Raw genomic sequence first — 21655 nt, forward strand, 5'->3', positions numbered from 1 at the left:
TAGGTAAAGTACCTTGCTCAAGGGTACAGCAGCAGTGCCCCCAACCTGGGACTGAACCCACGATCCTCCGGTCAAGAGTCCAGAGCTCTAACCACTACTCCACACTGCTGCCCTATTTAGCAGACCATGTTACTACCCCAGACTTTTTTATTTTTTTCAAAATATATTGTGTTCACCTCAACCAGTTTTTTGATTTTCTTTCAATACGATTTGGTTATGTACTAACCTTTGTGTTACAGTGTTGCTTTCACATTTTATTCTGATTACATAAACCCACAGCAATCTGTACAGTGACTCCAGTGCAACTCGTGACATTTTGGGATCCTTATTCTGTAAATAAAACACAACCAGACATTACTTGTACAGAAGAATCAATCTCTACATTTCTATACAATATGCTTAGGATACTAAATGATAATATAAAGCTATTTCTGAGATCTTAAAAGGTTTCCACCAAATTAATAAAGCATGACAGCATGACCTTCACAATCTGGTTTCTTCGTAGACAGGCTGTCTAACCAATTTAAATCCCAGCATCTCTGCACTTTACTGTACAGTTTCGACAGAGAGAAATGTTCTTTCTAAAGCAATATTTGTATATGATTTCATCAATGCGAAACCCATGGAAGACAACCATTGGATGCCTCCTTGCTCACAGTTCACTATCAGTAGCACAGGCTCAAACTAGGTTTGTCCTGCAGAATACAGAAACTAATTTCTGCTAGAATTCTTGATGGTGGTTATGAAGACTGACAAGTCTGATATTTAGGATTGGTCTTAATGTAGATATGGATTCCCTTGCATGGCAAAATACTGAGGTAGAAAGAGGACAGCAATAGTATACTGTACATGAGTTTTACCTGACTTAAAAAAAAAATATGCCAATGGGAAAATTGCAGACATGTACTCCTTTAAATTAGACTTTATAAACAGATCTAAAATGCATTAAGTTTATATTCAGTCAAATAAGACTGAAGTTGAAAACACTGCAAGTCCCCTTATATTCTGTAGAGGGCAGTGTTCTGTACATAATAGCTGTTCCAAGCATTGTATCACAGTAAAGGCCAGGACACACATATACGGTGCAATGGCGTCGGCTATCAGGCAGCATTTTACTGCCAATACTTCTGGCAATGTTACTGAAAGAGGCTGCACAGAAGAGAGCGATATAATACCACAGTGTCACTGAGCGTTGCTGCTCAAATCAATTCCAGAGCGATTTTTTCTAGTTGCCTCGCGGTACCGTCAGTGAATTAACAAATCACAGCCAAGAGGTGACAACACATGCTTGACAGGAAAAATCATGAATGATTTTTTGTTTGTTTTCTAATTCTGTTTTAGAACTCATGAAAGGTACACAATTGACAGAATTCAAAAAGGTCAAGTCCACTATTTATACACAGGACTGGCACCAGCAGACATTACAAGCTTTCCCAACGCTGCTCTTGTCCACAGAGACTACTGTATGCACAGCACACTGGTCTGAAGAGGTGAGAAATGTACTTTTTCTAAAAGGCATTTAGAACTAGAATGGTAATTCAGTAATGTAAAGGATACCTGTCACTAGAACAGTCTTCACATTGAAATGCTAAACTTGGATGCAGTCAATAATTATTCATATCTTCTTATAATACAGTACCTTATTAATAATAAAAAAAGTTGTGTAAAAAGCATTACCCAACTTTAAAACACTTCTATAATCATTAACACCTGAGAGTCAGTGCCCACTTAAGCATGCCAAGTTGGTGGTTTTTCACATTAAGAAAAGCACACGTACTGCACACTTCAGGGTGGAAATAAACAAATACAAAATACAGAACACCACAACACCAACACTGTGCACATCTAAAAGGAAACATTATTGAAACCGCATTTAACTTGGTCTAAACATGGTTGCCACCATTCAAACCCAAGTAAGCACTCCCCTCAGTTCACAACACTGTAAAACTCACCTGCAGGGTTTCTATTTGTTTTCTTATACTGTTGTTAGATGGCATCTAGACAAAGTAACATAAGACAGCAAAAAAACAAACACAAAACATAAAAAGCATGACAATGGAGTGCACATGCATGTTAGATTAAAAAAAAAATGCAACATAGTAAAATATAATAATTGGTTAATGGTAAACTGAAAAAAAAAATCTTCTAAAAATGCAAAAAAGCATATTGCTGACATAAAAAAAAAAATGCTTGAGAAATTTTTGTATTTTAAATAACATAGTGGTCATGGTACTTTACACAAAGCTTGTCCAAGAAGACAACTGAAATGAAAAGTAGAGCAGACAGCAAGCAGATAGTGCATGGTTAGTTGATAAAACAGACATGCAGAGACTAATGGACTGAAGTACTGGAAAAGGACAGAAGAGATCTAGAAACACACTGAAGTGAGAACACCACAACCATTTTTTGCCTTTCATTGTGTATTATTGGCCTAGATTGTTCATTTGTAATTGGTGAATGTTTTTTTTTTTTTTTAACCCTTTCAGGACACCATTTATGATGACAGTTGTGACAATCTATGAATCAAGCCACAATTATTCAACATCCCTGTCTGCTGAACACAGCAAACACCACCTGTCACCTATACATGTACAGTACATCAATGAGAGAGTTGGGGTAACATGTTACTTAAGTAATGTGTTACTGTAATATCACTTTTGTTAATAACAAGGTAATATTACACATTTGGTTTTTACTAAGTAATAAGGACATTATATTAGTTTTTTTCTGAAGAAACGAGTAAGAAGTTACTTTTTTTCAGTAACGTGCCCAACTCTGATCAATGACAGGGCTGTATTTGTTTATATTCAAGGAGAAAAGGATAAAAAGTAAAGTTTATATTAATGCTGATTAATGCTGAGTATAAAGGTATATTAATGCTGAACAAATACAGCAATCAACACAAATGTTATTCCAAGGTTTAAAACGGTATTGCAGCACTGAAACCACAAAATACATAATGTGTTGAGGAGAGACTTACCTTTAAGTGTGACAAACAGTTCTGTAGAAATATGTGCCAGTTGTTCAGAAAGAACTGTTTCTGACTGACACACAGCAGGCATGTGACCAAGGGGTAAAGAGCCTAACAGAAAATACAAGAAAATACATTGAATGCATAACTGGGGGGTCTACTTTAATAATCTAAAAAACAGGTGCCCCTAAAACTTGTAAAACTGTTCCATTATTAAGCATTGAAGTATTTAGTAAGGTTAATAACAGCAGCAGAGGGTAGCAGTATCTGTCACTGCATTCTGTAGGTCAGTTGTGAAGATGAGGCTGTGGAGTTAGGCGAAGACAACCAGATCCAAGCTACAGTTCTAGTCTGTAATAAAACAGGGGAACTAATGGCGAAAAGTTCAGCTGAAGAAAATAACGCAATTTTTGAAAAAAAAAAATGTAACTGATCTAGGAGACAATGCTAGAAGGTGGAGGGTGCCTCCTAGCCACAATCAGTAGTAGTACTGGTTTGGATTTCAAATTGAAGGGAAGTAAACATAAAAAAAGTAAAAAATAAATGTATATTTTAAAAAGAACATGACATGAGCTATCTTCTATTCAGTGCTTCACACCTCAAAAATCATAAAAAATAACTTTTCTTCTTCATAGAATAGTAAGTTTCTCTCACTTCCTTGAATATCTGTAGATTTCAAATCACAATTTCTCATTGAAAGCGCTTTTCTAATTGCATATTTTTGAAATCTAAATGAGATTACCAGGGAGTGCTTTTTTCTTGAGCTCAGCTCAAAGGTGGTCTGGTAGAGCATCTCCACAAAATTCTTTAAACATGGCACGTTAACCTCATTTTTGACAGCCTGGGGAGAAAACAAAAACAATATATACAATAGTGTGGTTCTCTGAAAACATCATCATGTGCATTGTACACATATACAGAGCAAATCATCTATTCTACTTAGGATTTCTATCACTAGAAAAACCAAAACATATAGTTCAGATTTAATTACACTTGAATGCAATCTCTTATTCCTCTAATTGTGTTAACTATTGCTATACATTACCATATATGATTACCATTTTTAGTTTACAAACATTATCTGAATCAACACAGTAACTAAATGATCCTCCCCAAAACTTCACTATAGAGTAAATGTACTTACAGCAGCTACAGGAATCAGTATTTCTACAAACAGACCAGCAAGTGCATGTTTTATGTCTTTGTCTTTGACCTCCAGAAAATACTGGGCGCATTCCTGTATTGAGGGAAAAAGACATTCTAATTACAAGTTGGTATCAGCATATGGAAACTGTATGACTTTTCTATTTATACTTCTGTTATTAATGGAGGAAATTATATAAAAACATAAATATAAAAAAAAATTAACAAAAAATCAATAAAACACACACACAGAATATCCTAAGCCTGCCAGGTAGACACCACATACTTCATATCATACAGTACATAGAAATACTGACTAGCAGACAGTTTTGTGATGGTTACAGAAACGTAAGGTGCCACGTTGTTCTGTATATTGCCAGCCCAGTAAAGTTCTTTTAAATGTAGAGTCTAAATGTAGATGGGCTTATCATATCAGAATTGTTCATATACCACCTATATGCATATGAATTTAAAATTGAACACATTTCCCTGATCCCCTGCTGATTATCTGCACCCTGCATGTTCCATGCAAATACACAAGGAATAAAAGCTTTAGTGACCAAGTTAACTTCAGTAAAGTGACAGTGAGGGAAGTTTCTGAAGACAACATACAGAGAGCGGATTCCAGCCTTAGCTATGGTACTACAGCAGTTGGTGTAGATATCAATTTGTATCATAGAGTCTTGTGATGTAATTGTGTGAAGCTCTGGCATGCTGCTGTCAACAGAATGAAGAAGCTTGCATGCACAAAGCGTGTGAAAGCTCTTGAGTGTTTGTTTTGTACTTTTATACTTGTCTCAGGCTAAACCAAGCAGACCCTTCACAGCTTTGTGATTCGTAGGACAAGAAAACTCCATTTTGAACTTCCAGCAAAAGTATTTAAGGTAATGGAACTGCTAGTTTTAAACTGTAGGTTTTTTTTCTTTAACTCCAGCCTAGTATTATGGTTGAAAAAAGACACCACATGCAGGTTAAGAAATGATAGAGAACACAGTTGTTGTATTTTTTCTCAATCGTGATGACTTCGTAATACTGTTCGGTTTATACAGTGTCTAAAACACTTAAATTAGTGGATTTTACAAGGATGACTACGGTAAATACTGTGACTTTAAAACTACAAAGTTATAAAACGGTAACATTTTTCTTATGAAACCAACTAACTAAAAACTGCTTCTTTTTTAGGTACAAAACAAAACCCCTTTGATGTCTTCATTTCGTTTCTCAAATGCACACCTCACGATAACATAAGCTCTTAATTCCATTCGCAAAAACTGCTCCTCCATTTTGCTCTGCAATGTATGGAGGACTCATCTGACTAGATTAAAATATTCTTTTTGACTGGTCTTGAACCACAAACAGAGCAGTTATTTTGTTTATATCATAAACTATGGAATCAATACAACTGAGTGCAGACAATTTCTTTTTTACTTTCTCACAGATAGTAGTTTGAAAGGCCAGAGGGAAAGGCATTTTGTTATGGGTAAACTGGGCTGACATTATGGCTACCCCCACATGTTAATGAGCTGTTTTATAATTCTGGGCAGTCAGGAAAGACTATGAGGAGTCCCTGCTGCACCATTTTTTCACATCAAATAAGAAAATATGGGGCTCTACATGTACCTGAAAAGAAAACAACCCCTTTGTAGAATCAATATTCATACCTGCATAAACTGGAATGAAGCCTCGAAATCCTCCACAGGGTACATTTTGACCCGGAAGAATTTCATCCCCATTATAAGGCTGATGATGCTTTGCACAACATGGGGACTCTGTTCCTTCTGTCGAAGCTCCTTTAACTCTGTCATGAACTTCTTCCTGACAGCCTGAAACCTACACAAACAAACAGGCAAACTCATGTCATATAAAGTTCATCTTCACAGCAACTTTACAATTGTGTTTTGTACATGTAACTCTACTTCATAATAAAAACAAATATTGCTAAATATGTTTACATATGTTAACTATTGAAAAGTATGTCAATGTTATGATGAGTTTAATGGAAACAAAAAGTGTCTTTCTTTACTTTGATTGTGTGAGAACTCCAATCACTTCTGCATACAAATCTGCTATAATGTGAACATTCCCAGTGTTGGGTCCTGAATACCTGTTGGATAGAGTACATTTGTATCATCAATGACTGAATAGAGGAATACAGTTCTTTTTTTCTTAATACATTTTTAAATGTCATAGGCACAAACACAAAATGAAAGCCAATGTATCTATTTTAAGCCTGATCTTAAATCTACATTTTGGAGAAGGATATTGAGCAGATATGAAGAACATTTACATTGTCTGTGGTTCAACAGATTAATAATAAAAAAAAGAAACAGACCGAACACCACCAATTTGACGAGCACTCCACTATTTCAAAAACAAGACAACACACAGACAATATAGAGTATCTCTTGTATTTGAATAATCAGACCTTAAAATGGGAAAGCTGGTGTTGGGACCAAACTTTAATAAGAACAGAAAATTGCAAAATGTTTCACTATTACCAACAATAACATCAACACATGTATCCAAGAGCCTACTACGAAACAAGACCCTGCAAGCACCCGACTTACACCCCACTCATAATAGACAGAGCATGGTTAACAAATTTGATCGCCTACAATGAATTACATATACAAGAAACAAGCAGTGTCCAGTAGTATCAAATTTATATTGTTTTATCAGCCTGTTCAAATCTAGTGGGGGGACCTGGGTATTTTTCACTATGTCCCTGTGGTGTGCTTATGACTTACCCCTCCTTGTGTTTAAAGTGCTTAAAAGCCAAGTTCAGAACTTCATGTACTAAAGCATCTGGCACTGGATGAAGAGGAATCTGGAGAACAAACATATCAAGTCAATGCTGTTATTCACATCCACAGCCATAACTACCATTACTTTTTCCATTGTGCAATGTATTGTGGAGCACACAGTGCTCATTGTAGCTTTGACGGTCAACAGTTAACAGCCAATGGGCGTACACAACCCAACCTACCTTACACATTGAATGTTGGTGGTTCTACACAGCCACCTGAGACACAGACAACAATATACTGTGTCTCTTGTATTTCCGGCGGCTATTATGCAGAGCTGTTATTTTTTGTTCCAACAATTCAGTTTACGAGCCATTGCAAAGCACTATCCTGTAACTCCACAGATATATTTAAAATTCATAATCAATAGTACACTTAAGATTACAGGATTCCACAGTGTATTTTCTCAATCCTATTATTAAAAAATATACAGGACAAAAAAATGCAGAGCTAGCAACCATTTTTTGACAAATACTTTCTTTTAAACATTTCTATAAATTACATTTTTTTTTCATCTGAAGTGAAGGAACTATACATGCCTTCTGAGAAACAAAAGATGCGTCACAGTTTGAGAATGTGATGAGCAGCACGAGAGAGTTATATAACCTGACTATGGTAGCAACAGAGAGAAGCAAATAAACGCCTCCTTTGTTCTAAAGAGTCTCTTTCACTTGCTGTCTCAAATCACTGACATGAAAGGCAACCAGCAGGTTCAAATGTTTCTGAGCATGTCTTCACCTGTCTGCAATCAAAACATAGCCCAACAGACATGCGTTTGGAATGCACACAGTGTGTTTTTCACTACCCAGATACAAAGCTTGTCTAGGATAATATCTGGGGATGAAATGCTGTTTATGAATTACTGCAGTGAGGACATACACCATTTATTGAAACTGGAGCCATCTGGAAAAAAATAATTTGGTATAATTCAATATGTTTAGCCAATAGTTAGTATTCTAAAAGTTTAAAGGAGTTTCATTAGAAGAAATTCAAAATGAAAAGCAAAAACAAATGCACACATACAGAGTATTACATGTTTAAGTGAGTGATCATTTTGGTATTGCCTGGTCCATCTCTTGGCTAGATTAACATGGCTGCATTATGGTCACAGCTTTTTTAAAAGTCAAATGCTTACCTGTTTTAAAACTTCAACTAAAACTAAACAAAACATGAAATCTATAGCCAAGTCTCTCCGCTCCAGCAGATAATCTTTGTCACGATGCTGCTCATCTCTAGAACAGAAAGGAAAAAACAATCAAAGTACAATAAAAGGAAAACACAATACAAAACCAATTAGTATGGTTTTAAAATACAGTGGAATTTGTGTGTAAGTAGATTCACAATAAAAAAGACTGAACCACAAATGAGAAATTCAACAATTCACTTAAATCTCCACGCCCAGGTGTACAACTAACATAGCACATCTGACCCACCCCAAATAGATAATCGTATTTGAGGTAGAATCGCCACCATCTGCTGCCAATGAGGCTCAGTATGATTATCTATTAAAATCAGTGCTAACTGAAGAGATGTTGGTATAGATCTCAAATAACACATATCCTTTTTACACTACCTCAATAATGTGCAATCAACACACATTGAATGAGAACATTTTAAAAACACAACAGTGGCTTAATGATTGGGGCATTAAGACATTAATGATTGGGGCATTAAGACATCTAGGGTGTACATGGAAGAACATAGATACATACCCTTTTGATTTTGTGCTGGAACGAGGTCTGTACTCGTAGGACTCATCCTCGGTTCCGTTCTGACGCCTGTACCAGTCAAACAAGGTGCGGAGTAAAGAAGGGAGACAGTGTTCTGCTATTGAGCTCATAGAGCTTATTAACTGGAAAACAGGAAATAATACAAACAGATGTTACAAAATAATTTCATTAAGAGATCTGAGCTTTTCAAACACATTTGTGACAATTTAGAGCCCTGTAAATGTATACGTGTAGTATGTTAAACTTAAGCATTAGAACCAGCAACACTTATTTTGGTGTACCAGTAATTATGTAATAATGTATTTTAAGCTTATTTGAGTACATTACTTTGGTCGAGAGCCAAGGAGAACTGTTATGTCATTATTGTATATATAGTCTTAAGAAGGTACATTAAAGCAAAGACATATTGCATCCAGTCTTGTGTTAGTGGAACTGAATTATAAGCTTCTGTTTTTGTTTTGGTGTATAGAGATGTGTGGAACTGCTCAGCAAATGTGCCTAAACACAAACAATTTGTAGGTCTCATTTTGAATGCATGAACTGTTAGGGAACTGACTTGCTCCACAGCGGCTGCCATTTTATTCACAGAAATGGGTCCAAACTCATATATCAATAAAACAAATTGCTGGCTGTATCAACCCTATAAATGTGAAAATAGTTCAGGGCCACCTCACTGCTATGGTCAGTGGATGGGCAACAGAGTATCAAGGCTGTCCTCTCTGGGGAGCCGAGGCATGAGGTATCCTTATAAAGGATATAAGTCTGAAACCTACTGTAGCACAATTTATATGCAGATAAAAAATAGTCAAGAAGACCACTGTTTAAGATGAAGGCACTACCTCAGAATTTACGATTCAACGTGGATGAGTGTTATTGATGCTGCAGTCAAACAGTGGGAACACAGACCCTGGGGTCTAAAAACCGCAATATCAGGATGCAATATATATTAAAGATACAAGGACATATTTGTTTTGACAAATCCTTAATGGAAATGATTCAGGGAAACAGATTTTAAAAGTTGCTGCTTACCTGTAAAAAAAATTACTGAAGCTGCATTTTTTAAATGCTTTTGTATTTTTGCAAGACAAATCAAGTGCTATAGATTATATATTGCCAGATTGCCGACTTTAAGAAGGGCAATTATTGACTGTACAGGAGTTGGACAACAGAGCAGAAGGTAGATCTGCTGAATCAACAAGCAAACCGATCCTGGGACAAGAAATGGCCATTCTTTCATCAATGTGTAGCGAAGGTAGGGAAAACAATGCAAAAAGTTTTAGAAGAGGCAGCACTAGTTTTCTTTTTGTAAATGACAGCGCATCACTCTTCTGTGCTCCCTCCAATTCAGTCTCTCAACACATAACAGAAGTAAATGGGTAAACAACACTTTTACCTCGTTTCCATGGACAGCCAACTCGAGTCGATTCGAGTGCGCTCGAATTGGTCTGAATTCTTCCAGAACCGAGTTGATGGACAACTTAAGTTGGTGAAAAAGGAGGCATTTCCATGGTTTTCCGAGTTACCCGAGTTATCATGCGAGTTGGGCAGGAAATACTTGCGAGTTAAAGGTCAAGATGTGTATTCGTTGCAGACGGTATTACAGTTAAATTGTCAGTGATTTAAAAGATAAATCCATCTAGATATTCTTTCGCATTTGTTTGGAAATAATGTGTCAGATGTCAAAGTGGATATGAGAATGGCAGTGATGAAGCCAATTTGCTTGAAAACATTAAAAGTAGACCGGACATTTCCATCCCAGGATTTTAAAAAATCTGGAATTGATCTGATGTGATCAGAAAAACCAGAGGCACTGTAAACTGTGTCTGTTACTGTAGTTGGACTGTTCTATTTATGTTAAGCTTTTTTTTTTTTTTTTTTTTTAACAAGGGTTTAATTATGTAAATTTGGTTTATGCCAGACTTGTTAGAAAGTCTGTAACAAAATGGTTGAGTGTTATTGTTGATATATTGTAGATATTACTAAGACACCCACCGTGAAGGTATCGTAAAGCCCATAAACAAAACAAAAATGTAAAAATAAATGAGTTCTGCACCGTATAAAACAGAGCTGATTTTACCAGTGCTTGCTAGTCTGACTGATTAGAAGGCCTTTTTTGTTGTTCTCCAAGTTGCTGCAGTGACATTGCAGATGCTAGTATAACGAGTTACTGTAAATGATGCTGTTTTAGCAGACAGATTTCATTAAGTAAACATTTATTTGAATCTTTTTGTAATTAAAAGCGTTGCATTTCTCTTTGTGACCATGCAAAGTGAAATACTGTCACTGTTCCTGCCCCCATACAAGATTTTTGATTGACATTTAGTGATGTAATTTTCCTCAATGCAGACACAATCTGTTTCATGACAGGTTTCTCTTTGCAATGTCAGATGTGGAAAACAAACTAAATGTACAAATCGATAAGAGCAACACTATATTATTATTATTATTATTATTATTATTATTATTATTAATAATAATATGTAAACAATAAAAACAAATTCTGAAATTCATTTGCTTGCTGTGCTGTTTTGCCATAGCTTGATAGCATCTTACCAGAACTGTGCACTCCAGGCACTATCAACTCTAAACTAGCCCACCAGGATATCAGCATTTCTTTATTTTTATTTTTTTTATATACTTAAATAAAGCATTTGCTGAAAATTACATTATTACTTTTCATCTGATTATAAAAATGTCATATATTCAGATTTCTTTTTTTATTTCAATTAACATTTCTGGAGCAGTTTATACAATGTTGAATGTTTCAGCATTTAAGCATATCCAAATATAAAAATCGCAACAAAGAATAAACCAAAAAGTGCCACAGATCAAACGTGTGTGTCCCATTCTATGTTAATCCCCAAACAAATTCAGCCACTAATCCAGCAATTCAGAGATTAATTAATCATTTTAAAAGCGCTGGCATTACAAAATTACTCAGCTTTATATGCAACATGCAGTACTTGCTCTACCTGAGCTTTGCATTTTCAAAAGGGTGAACTGCTTGCTATCAGTATTCAGCACCACTCCTGCGCCTCAATACAGAACACGCCCAAGAGCACAAGGGGGAATTGTGATGTAAGAAGAGCTTACAAGGATACATTTCAACCACCTTGTGTCAGCTCATCCATGCATTTCGTGCACGTCACTGTCTTTTGTGAATGAAACATTGCATGATGCAGGCTCATTAGAATTGCATGAGGTAAAGTCTTTGAATGGATGAAAGGCAAAATACTCACTGAACTGACAATGCCTTTTACTTTTTAAAATCACCATTTTTAATTTTTTTTATTTTATAAAGATTTTGTTTTATTTTTATGCTTATCGACTTCAGCACATTTAAATCTTAGTGCAGTATAATAAACCATTAGTAAAGTAAAAACATTAGGTTATTATCATAACCCTGGTTCCCTGAACTAGAAATGCAACCATTACCGTATGGGTATTCCTCTTAAAAACCCCAAACCTAAATACTGATATACCAAAGCTCACAGGTCTCAGCGTCATTTTTCCTTCAAGTCTGCTGCAATCATGGACGCAGCAACCTTGAAGGTTAATGGTTATATTACTATTTCAGGGAACCAGGGTTATGATATTAACCTAACATTTCCTTTCAAGTACGAAATGTAACCATTACCGTATGGGTGAGTGTACCAAAGCCGTCGCAAGGGCAATATTGCAGAACAACTGGAATGATAGAAGGCTAAGCCGAGAGGCTGCCTTGTGCGTTAACATACGGAACCCCAGTAACAAGTAGCTAGGGTGAAAAAATTGAGGGAGAAACTCATCTCTATGCCTGTGTTGTAAGGGTTGACTGGGAAGCCGCCCTCAACACTCTAGTTCGAAAATGTTCCTGGGTGGGTAATCCGCTCTCCTTTGGCACAGAGCCATGGGGTGAGAATGCAGCCACCACTCTAACAGAGGGTGATGGGGAAGAGCGCTGAGCAGGAGTAAGGGACACAGAGCGCGTCGTAGAGCTGTGGGATAAACTTTCCTCAAGAGTGCGTTTGGAGAAAGGTGCACAAAACTCGCAGAAGCTGAGATTAGCCAGTGCCTCCTTGGCGTGCTCTGGCCCCAGGCAGGAAGAGCATCTGCTGTGCTTATCCTCAACAGCCAGGCTGGCCTTGCATGTCGCACAGGAATAGAACCCGATGCAAGAAGCAAGCAATGCAGTACACAGTGCCTCAATGTGCTTACAGATATCGACCGGGAGGGTCAAGACCCGAGTGGGACCGGTTGGTAGTGGACTGGTGACCTGAGTACTGGTTGGTAGTGAGCCGTGTAGGACCGGGTCGGTTTGGTTCTTGTTCAGTGACTTTAGCACCAGGTCGGTACGGTACCGGTTCGGTTCACCGGGTTAATACAAGGGACAGTATCTTGGTCCCGGTACGGGTCCACCGGTTCGCAGTCACCATCGGTGGCAACGTACAGGGATATCCACCTGTAGAACACACTGGCAAAACCACTCAGTCAGTACCGCGCACAAGACTGAGGGAAGCCTGCTTGTTAGAATGGTACTAACAGCCTTCGTAATGGTGATGTTAAAGCTGTCACCAAAACGGCAGCAAGATACTGTGGAAGAGATTGAAAGCAATCACAACCGAAGCGAGTGTCTTGGTCCTGCGCGGTGCTGCTGAAAAACAGAAATCTTTACCAACAAAACACAGTAATATAACAGTAACATAAATAATATAAAATGTCTTGTATTTTAGCTAAAAGCCAAAACAAGAAATAAAATTACTCCAGCCGGAGCTGTGCAGCCTGGAGGGAGAGCACAAAGTCAGCCGACTTATGTTGCTGGATCCCTGGGAAGGAGTGACTCAAGCCGCTGGCTTCATACGGGGCACAAGGCTGCAGCGGGGCGCAACAAGCAACAGGCTGTAGTGCACAATATATGTGTCATTAGAAAAACTATTACAGTGTTAATGTAATATCGCATGAATTAAGTGTAAAAATCATTTGTGAAAAATGATACCAGTCAGAAGCAACAATTACTTCTGAACCAGGCTCTCCGATCAGGTCAGTCTTAAAAGGAAAAATGGCGCAGTCCTTTTGTACCCTTGGGGGTGGGGCATAACTGCGTCACAGGCTCGTTGAGAGGCTTTGGTAAATCAATACAGGTTTTGGATCTTTAGGAGGTAAATATCCATACGGTAATGGTTACATTTCGTACTTGAAAGGGAACCTGTATGTATGCCCTGATCACATCTGAACTACTCAATACATTCATTAACCTCTTGTTATTCAACATCCCAGGGGCATTTACTAAAGATACAAAAGATGAACCTATGTAGATGTTCATTTTTCTTATTGGACCAACATATATACGTTTTCAAGATCTGGTAAAATGGTTTAGAAGAAATAGATGGTCCAATTTTAGCTGATGAATGGACCTATGGCCTTGAAAAAGAATATAAAATGTAAAATAAGAAAATACCATTGATTAATAAAGCCAGTCTTTCTTACCTGATCAAACTGTGTGTCTTCACCTCTTTGTAGAGACCTGGACAACGGCTTCTCCTAAAATTATAATTAATAAAATATGTTAAATTTTAATTTTGCTGACAGCAGACTAATGTACAAATACAAAACGTTGTATAAATAAATTACCTGTGTATATTTACAATACAATGTGCCCAACAAGAATTTTAAAGAATGTAAAAAAAGCTATTTGATAAAACGTATTACATAAAATGGTTATTTGCATATCTCATCTGTAGCTATTCAATGGTCATAGCAAAAACTGTACATTCCATTCAAACATAATTGGGGGGGGGGGGGGGGGTTCAAAATAGTATTAAAAATCTACAAGTGTTACATTCTACTAGGGCTGTCAAGCAATTCTTTGCGATCAATCTATTAATTTTTAAATCTCAGTTAATCTTGGTTTTAATTGCTTACTTAATTGATACAATTACTGCATCCATCTCTTTTAAGTTTTTTTTTTTATTACTGATGCTATTATTATTATTATTATTATTATTATTATTATTATTATTATTATTATTATTATCCAAAGAACAACCCAGGAAACCCTGGTTTTCTTATTTCAGAATTCTGGATCCTATCTGTTGGGCCCTCTTTATAGTTTTATAATTATTTAGAGTCCAGCATTTATTGTTAAACTGTTTGAACCAACAGCTAAATCACAAGGGGTCAATTGCAGCATACCAGTGACGTAGTCTGCATTAAGTGGACTAAAAAGCGGTCTAGCAAATCCTGCAGCTCTGCACTAAGTTAGTTCTGATTGCAGCGTACCAAAAAGCTAATCCTGGAAATTGGTTTAGCTGACCTGAATAAGAGGAACAAGTTAGACCGATAATGAGGATAACCCATAATAAGCCATTACAAATACGAAAAGCAATTTGAAGTGTAAAGACAAACTCCGACATTTACGTGTACATTGCCATTACTAGAATTTGATTTAAAAAAAAAAAAAAACACACACACATTGAAGATACTGGACCGGCAAAAAAGTCAGAAATATGAAAAGGTATGAAAAAAGCAAATAAGTAATACATTAATGATAAAATGGTAAAAGCGTTTTTATTACATTAGGCGTGATTTGGCCAAACACATTTAAGTAAAAGTACACCTATATCCATAATATAATTGTAACCTACTACATGTCATTTTTGTGCACATTCTTCACATGGATCATACTGCTGCCACACTCCAGCAGTGTGGAGTAATGGTTAGGGCTCTGGACTCTTGACCGGAGATTAATTACGGTATGCTAAGAGGGTCACGACAGAGAAGTGTGATTAACACGTGTTAAAAAAATTAATCTCCAAAAAAATGAATGTGTTAAATTGCAGAAGTTAATTGTGATTAATTGACAGCCCTACGTCCTACAAATGTTTTTATAACCACAGCTTAATTACATAAACTATGTAGTAATGCTACATAGATTTATTTTATTAGAAAGACAATTTGGAAGATGTGCTTGTCACCCCCATCCCATACTACTCTACCACCTGTCTCAACAAAATCATTATCTACAGTGCATTTACCTCAGACAAAACAATTCAGACTAAAAAGTGATATCTTCCTTTCTAATCTTGTTTTCAAAACAGTACTGTTTATTACAGTTTAAAACGCAGCAGCTAGCTTGTAAAGTACTTTTGGTATGTGACAAAAAGTGAAGGGTTTTTGGAGGACTCATCTTCAGTCAATCAGATTCAACTAACTATCTCACTACACCGGTATACTGTAGTTTACCTGCTAAATACATTTTGCTGTTATGGAGACAAATTGCCATAAATTTGCAGAAACAGCAAGCTACAAAGACAGAATGTATTTTTTAAAAAACAGTGGCACTGAACCATTCTGGGACTGAATGCAAGATCACCATGACCTACATCTACCGTTCGTACAAAATCATTCAAGTGTTACATACTGTACATACATAAAGACAAAACGGACAAGCATCCACTTTATCCCCAGATTCTGAAAGACATATTCTCTCTTTTTTAAAATTTAGTAGTCACCAATTGTTTTTATCATTTTCTCCCCAATTTGGAATAGCCAATTATTTTTAAGCTCAGCTCACCGCTACTACCCTCTCGCTGACTTGGGACCGGCAAAAACGAACACACTCTGTCCCCCGAAGCGTGTGCCGTCAGCCGACTGCTTCTTTTACACACTGCAGGCCCACCATGCAGCCACCTCAGAGCTACAGCATCGGAGGACAATGCAGCTCTGGGCAGCTTACAGGCAAGCCCGCAGGCGCCCAGCCAGACTACAGGGGTCGCTGGTGCGTGGTAAGCCGAGGACACTCTGGCCGACCTAAAAGCAGGTCTGACACGAGCAGTCAGAGATAGGGAGTGTTGGACCAATGAGTGAGGAAGGGGGAGGGACTGCTTTGAACCTCATTATATCCTGAACACCCTGCAGCTCAGTGCTACAATATGTAAAGCATAAGGCTGCAAACCCCGGGAGTTCTAACCTATATAGCGCTGCAAACGGCTACTACTGATAACAATAATAATAACAATAATAATAATAATAATAATAGTCTCGACCAGTATATGTACAGTTGAAGTATGAATCTAGAGTGATTTTACTTTAAATGTTCATGTATGGAAGTTTTGTATAAAAATAATTGACACAAACAAAAGTTATTGCAGCAGTGTTTACATAAAACACATTTACTACAAGTGCACTAGTATTTGGAGCCTTCGTGGTTCAGTTTTCTCAGATTAGGCTGGTTGCAGACTCGTCCTCTTAGTTAAATTGGGGCAGTCGGACCTCAACGGTTCATATAAGTAAGCTTCTATTTGACTGGATAAATGCCGTCGCAAATAATTTTGTTAGCTGCAGTTATAGACTAGCAGTGTTCTGAAATAAGGAAATCAATGACCCGCGTCATATCCTGCGCCATATGACAGACCCAATGCATTGAATCTTCACGTTGTTTTAATGATTTTATATTGTAAATTGGCCGAGCAGGGGCTTTGAATTGTGTCAATAGTTTTCAGCCACATGGTTTGTATTGAAATTAATCTATATTCACTACCACTACAGGTACCCTACTACTCTAGGGTACTTTTTTCTATTATTGATGGTAATCAGAGGACATCAGAGGACATCAGAGGACCGATTTGATGGTAAATCGGTCCTCTGATGTTCTTCCTCATTTTGAATCCTCAACTTTTAAATGTGAGGGGTTTCTTAATTACTTTCAAAATAAGATTATTATTTTGGAATCAAATTTCCACAAATGGCTCTCCTTTGAATCGGCAGTGTAATCGGATTAGTTTTGCTATGGATTCTCTCTCAGATTACAGTACAAGATCTCAATTAAATGAATTCTTCCACTTGCTGTTGGATCTAATTCCCACCAAAATTCTAAAAGCAGTTTTTAATGATTTGAGTGAAATTATCTTGGATATAATTAGAGCCCAGTGTTTTTCACAAATACGAAATACAACTAAATATAACATAAAAAACGAAAGATCATTATAAAGCAAACTTAGACTGACATTTTTTTTTTTAATTGGGAGGTTTATACAAAATGGATACATTTCTATTTCAGGGAACCAAGGTTATGACAATAACCCAACGTTCCCTTTCAAGTACGAAACGTATTCCATTACACAATGGGTAAGTATACCCAAGCTGTCACAAGGACATGACTTGCAGAGCAGCCAATTTGGCGAGACTGATGGCTTGCCAGACTTAAAAAAAAAGCACAGTAAAGACCTCATGCATGTGCTTCTGAATCCGACTGAGACTCTGCTGTCAGCACTCTGGTTCCAAAGGTAGGGTTCTGAGGATCCAGGACATTAAGCCTGTAAAACCTTGTGAAGGTGTGAAGAGTGGCCCACTCCGCTGCATCACAAATGTCAGAGACCGATGCATCCTGAAACAATGCCCAAGAGGTAGCAAGACCCATGGCGGAATGACCTGTGACCTTCTCTGCAGGGGCAAGTTGGCTTGCTCGTAAGCAATCTTGACCGTCTCCACGATCCAATTGGACAGCCTCTGTTTTGATAGAGCTTGATCTTGGTTCTTGGCTCCAAAACATATAAACAGTTGCTCAGATTGCCGCCAACTTTTTGTCCAGTCAACGTAATACGCTAGTGCTCTAACCGGACAAAGTATATGGAGCCGACGCTCCTCATCTGACTGGAATGGTGGAGGATGAAAAGCCTCCAATTCCAAAGACTGATTGACATGGAAGGTTGATAGGCCTTTGGGCACAAAGGCCAGATTTGTATGGAGCTTGACCTTAGTCCTAGACTCTAAAAAACAAAAAAGCTTTTGCCACTGAAAAAGCCTGCATCTCACTCACACGTCTAGCAGAGGTGATGGCAAGAAAAAACGCTGTCTTCAGAGACAGGTATTTAAGCTCTGTAGAACGCAGAGGTTCAAAGGGTGGTTTTGTGAGTGCACGCAGCACCACATTTAACAATCACTGAGGAACTTCAAAGGAGGCCAAAGCCTCCGCGCCCCTTTCAGATGGGCTGAATGGCCTCCTCTCGTTTGTAAACTTTCTTATGTTCTTATGTTATGTTTTGCATCGCCCTAATTTTATAGGGCGATGCAAAACCTTTGGCCATTGCTGCAAAGTTGAAGCTTTTATAGACAATCAGAATGGCAGTTATTGACAGTGACAATGGTCACCAATAGTATCATTTTCCAATAATACTTGCACTAGTCCTGCACTCTGTCTTGGGTTTAAAAAACACTCTCAATTAAGTAACATCACCAGGAGATGCTAATAAAAGCATTCCACACCTCTAGCAGCATGAACAATGCTTAATAGCAATCCTAATGTACAGACTCAAGTTGTGATAAAGCAGATTTAGCAGGGCCCGGCACAAGTTTCTAACCCTGCAACGCACTTCACATTCATGTTTAATATTTAATACAATTGTGTGAATACCAGTAATTCTAAACATTAAAAAAACGATCTAGACTGTAATATACTTAACTATTTACTATTCAATAGACCCCTTGAACTTTCAAAACAAGCTGAGAAAGTACAGTAAAGAGTCTCCAGATAACTACAGTTGTTTAAATACATAAACAAACATACAAATGAAATGTTTAGAGTTCCTTTCACATTTTGGTTTACTGCAGTTGATTTGATTTGATTTGATTTGATTTGATTTGATTATTTCCCAGTTTGGGACCGTGGGAGCCCTGAACTCAAAGAACCCTGAACCAAGCGGTGTATGAATTTTAGAAAAGGCTGGATTACTTGAGCATGTCTGAGATTATAGGCCGCAGGCATAACAAATATTTGTATTTATCAATATGGCACCAGGCCCTTGATTACTTTAAACACAAATAAACATTATGTATGTTGGTATCAAGCCAGAACAAATAATCAACAAAGGGAACATTTTTTTTAAAAAGGACAATTTACAGTATCCCACGCTTTTGAGGCTACATTAACAATGTGTGGATTAAACAAATCACCAATCCATGTGACAACATTGTCATGTCTAAAAAAATAAATAAATAATAAAATTTTAAAAATTTAAAAATACAGTATGTTACCTGTAAATGCCAGTCTTACCAAACCTTTTAGATTGCTGGTAAAGATATCAAGGAACAAAAACTTCTGAACAATAAGGAAATGTTATAAAATGTGACGTGGGCTTATGGAAATATGTTAGCTGACACTGTCTCCTCTGCATAATTAACAGAAGGAGGGTGGGGGTGCATGAATTTTTAACTAATTTGGTTTTTAAAACATGGTCAGTGAAATTAGTCCTAATACCATCAACCAAGCAATAATCTTCAATTAGGTAACTGACTCCCATGTGCAATGTCCCTGAGTGACCTCTATCTGCATCTCCCAGCTGCCACGCCAAGGCATTTCAGAGAAACAACCTGAGAAATAGACTAGGGACAAGCAGTCCGAGTCAAACATGTAGGAGACTTTCACCAAAATCTGATTATCAGAATGTACATCTGACCATATATATGTTTTTAACCTTCTATAAAATCGGTCTCTCTCAGTTGACCACTCATGGATCCAAACCTTTTGAAAATGCAAGGCAGGCAAGACAAGGCAATTTAGAGAAGCAAAATGTATGCTGCACTTTCTGCATTTTTTGGTCATTATCATATTAATACCGGGAATAAAAAAGGACAAGTAAGGTAGTGTGTTTTGACACATTTTTGAACATAAAAACACCTTTGTTCTTTTGTACCTGCTATGCTATATGATGTAATGTATATTTGTAGGTGTTGATGAAACCATGACGGCATATTATTTCACATTTTGGGAAACTTTGGCAGCAGTTTAATTAATTTTTGAGCCCCATAGTTTTAACTGAATTTAAAAGGACTATAGACAGCCTTTTTTTCATTGTCATTATTAACAGAAGTTCACAATAGTGGTACCAAGCAGTAGTTGCATTTTGTCTTGTGTATTTTTAATTTGCACATACTGAACAAATTTGACTACTTTTGATAATCTTTAAAATCACCTTATTTTATAACATGCCTCATACTCCGTAGACAAGGAAAGAGTGCTACTGTACACTTTTCACTGACTGACTGCTCCTCCCTGCATTTCCTTTATTGCAAAGTCTCAGTTAATGTTGAATTATATAACTCCTAACTAGTCCTTACAAACAGGGCTCTGTTATGGTTTATCCAGCATCAATACGTTGTACAGAACATGTCACTTCAACCTAAATAATGAAGCTCCTATACTTCAAGACTAGAGGTGGTTCTTTGATCTGAAGGCCAGAGAATCAATGAAAACGCAGTTGGCCAGCATTCCAGGAAAACATGTAAGCTCTACTGGGAAAAAAAAACAAAACAAACACAGTTCCACTAAGTACACCCTCCATTTCCTTCAGCAAAAGTACAAGCCACTTTCATGCTCGTTAGTTCACTTCAAATCTCTCCAGTCTATCTAAAGGTAAGTTTATTTCCATTGGCTCACAATGTTATTTCTAATTTTGGCACTCTCAGCTGATATCAAAAAGACTGTGTTCTTCATTCTGTCCGCATTGACTGAACTGCATACTTGAAACAGGAAACCCTGCCCCTCTTGTTGATTAGTGCAGGGCTTCGATAGGCAGAGATACAAAGAGGTTATTAATATATGCATCAAAAGCTTTTATAGGAGTGTGGCTCCGTCTTTTTTTTTTCCACTTGTGCTCCTGGTATCACTTCAGTTTTCCCAGTTGCCTGGTCATTGTCTTGGCTTTCTCAGTTTACCATATTTAAGGTGATTTTACAACAGAAACAGCAGGCAGCTCCTCACCAAAACGGTCCTGGCACATAATTGCACTTTACCGCAGTTAGTTATCTCATTTAACACTTGACAGTTTGTCAGAATTATTTACGGCCCCTTGATGTTCAGGGTAGCAAACAGAACAGTCTACAGACAATTACAGGTGCTGTGGTACCAAGTTATCTAGCAGGAAAAGTATTCTTAACCTTGCAGAACGAACACAGCACTGGTAATGCAGAGGTTCACTGGAACTGGAAGTTATGGGCTTCATATGTCTACATTTAAACAGCTCAGACACCTG

General features: G+C 37.3%; 1 protein-coding gene across 13 annotated transcripts in view; it reads right to left on the minus strand.

Moving 5' to 3' along the window:
* The window catches only part of LOC117409200 (protein furry homolog-like), a 207520-nt gene that overhangs the window by 71320 nt on the left and 114545 nt on the right, over positions 1-21655 (minus strand). For 8 of the 13 annotated variants that reach the window (XM_058997432.1, XM_058997427.1, XM_058997395.1 and 5 more), the window contains 11 exons: positions 14115-14168; positions 8631-8770; positions 8054-8150; positions 6862-6941; positions 6138-6218; positions 5776-5944; positions 4116-4208; positions 3714-3812; positions 2981-3082; positions 1953-1997; positions 227-330 (listed from right to left, as the gene is read on the minus strand). In XM_058997432.1, coding sequence (XP_058853415.1) covers positions 227-330; positions 1953-1997; positions 2981-3082; positions 3714-3812; positions 4116-4208; positions 5776-5944; positions 6138-6218; positions 6862-6941; positions 8054-8150; positions 8631-8770; positions 14115-14168 — 1064 coding nt within the window. The remainder of the gene's footprint in view (positions 1-226; positions 331-1952; positions 1998-2980; positions 3083-3713; positions 3813-4115; positions 4209-5775; positions 5945-6137; positions 6219-6861; positions 6942-8053; positions 8151-8630; positions 8771-14114; positions 14169-21655) is intronic. The other 5 variants (XM_034014855.3, XM_058997406.1, XM_058997402.1 and 2 more) reach the window with 1 other exon arrangement.

Source organism: Acipenser ruthenus, chromosome 2 (assembly GCF_902713425.1).
Source record: "Acipenser ruthenus chromosome 2, fAciRut3.2 maternal haplotype, whole genome shotgun sequence".
Taxonomy (NCBI): domain Eukaryota; kingdom Metazoa; phylum Chordata; class Actinopteri; order Acipenseriformes; family Acipenseridae; genus Acipenser; species Acipenser ruthenus.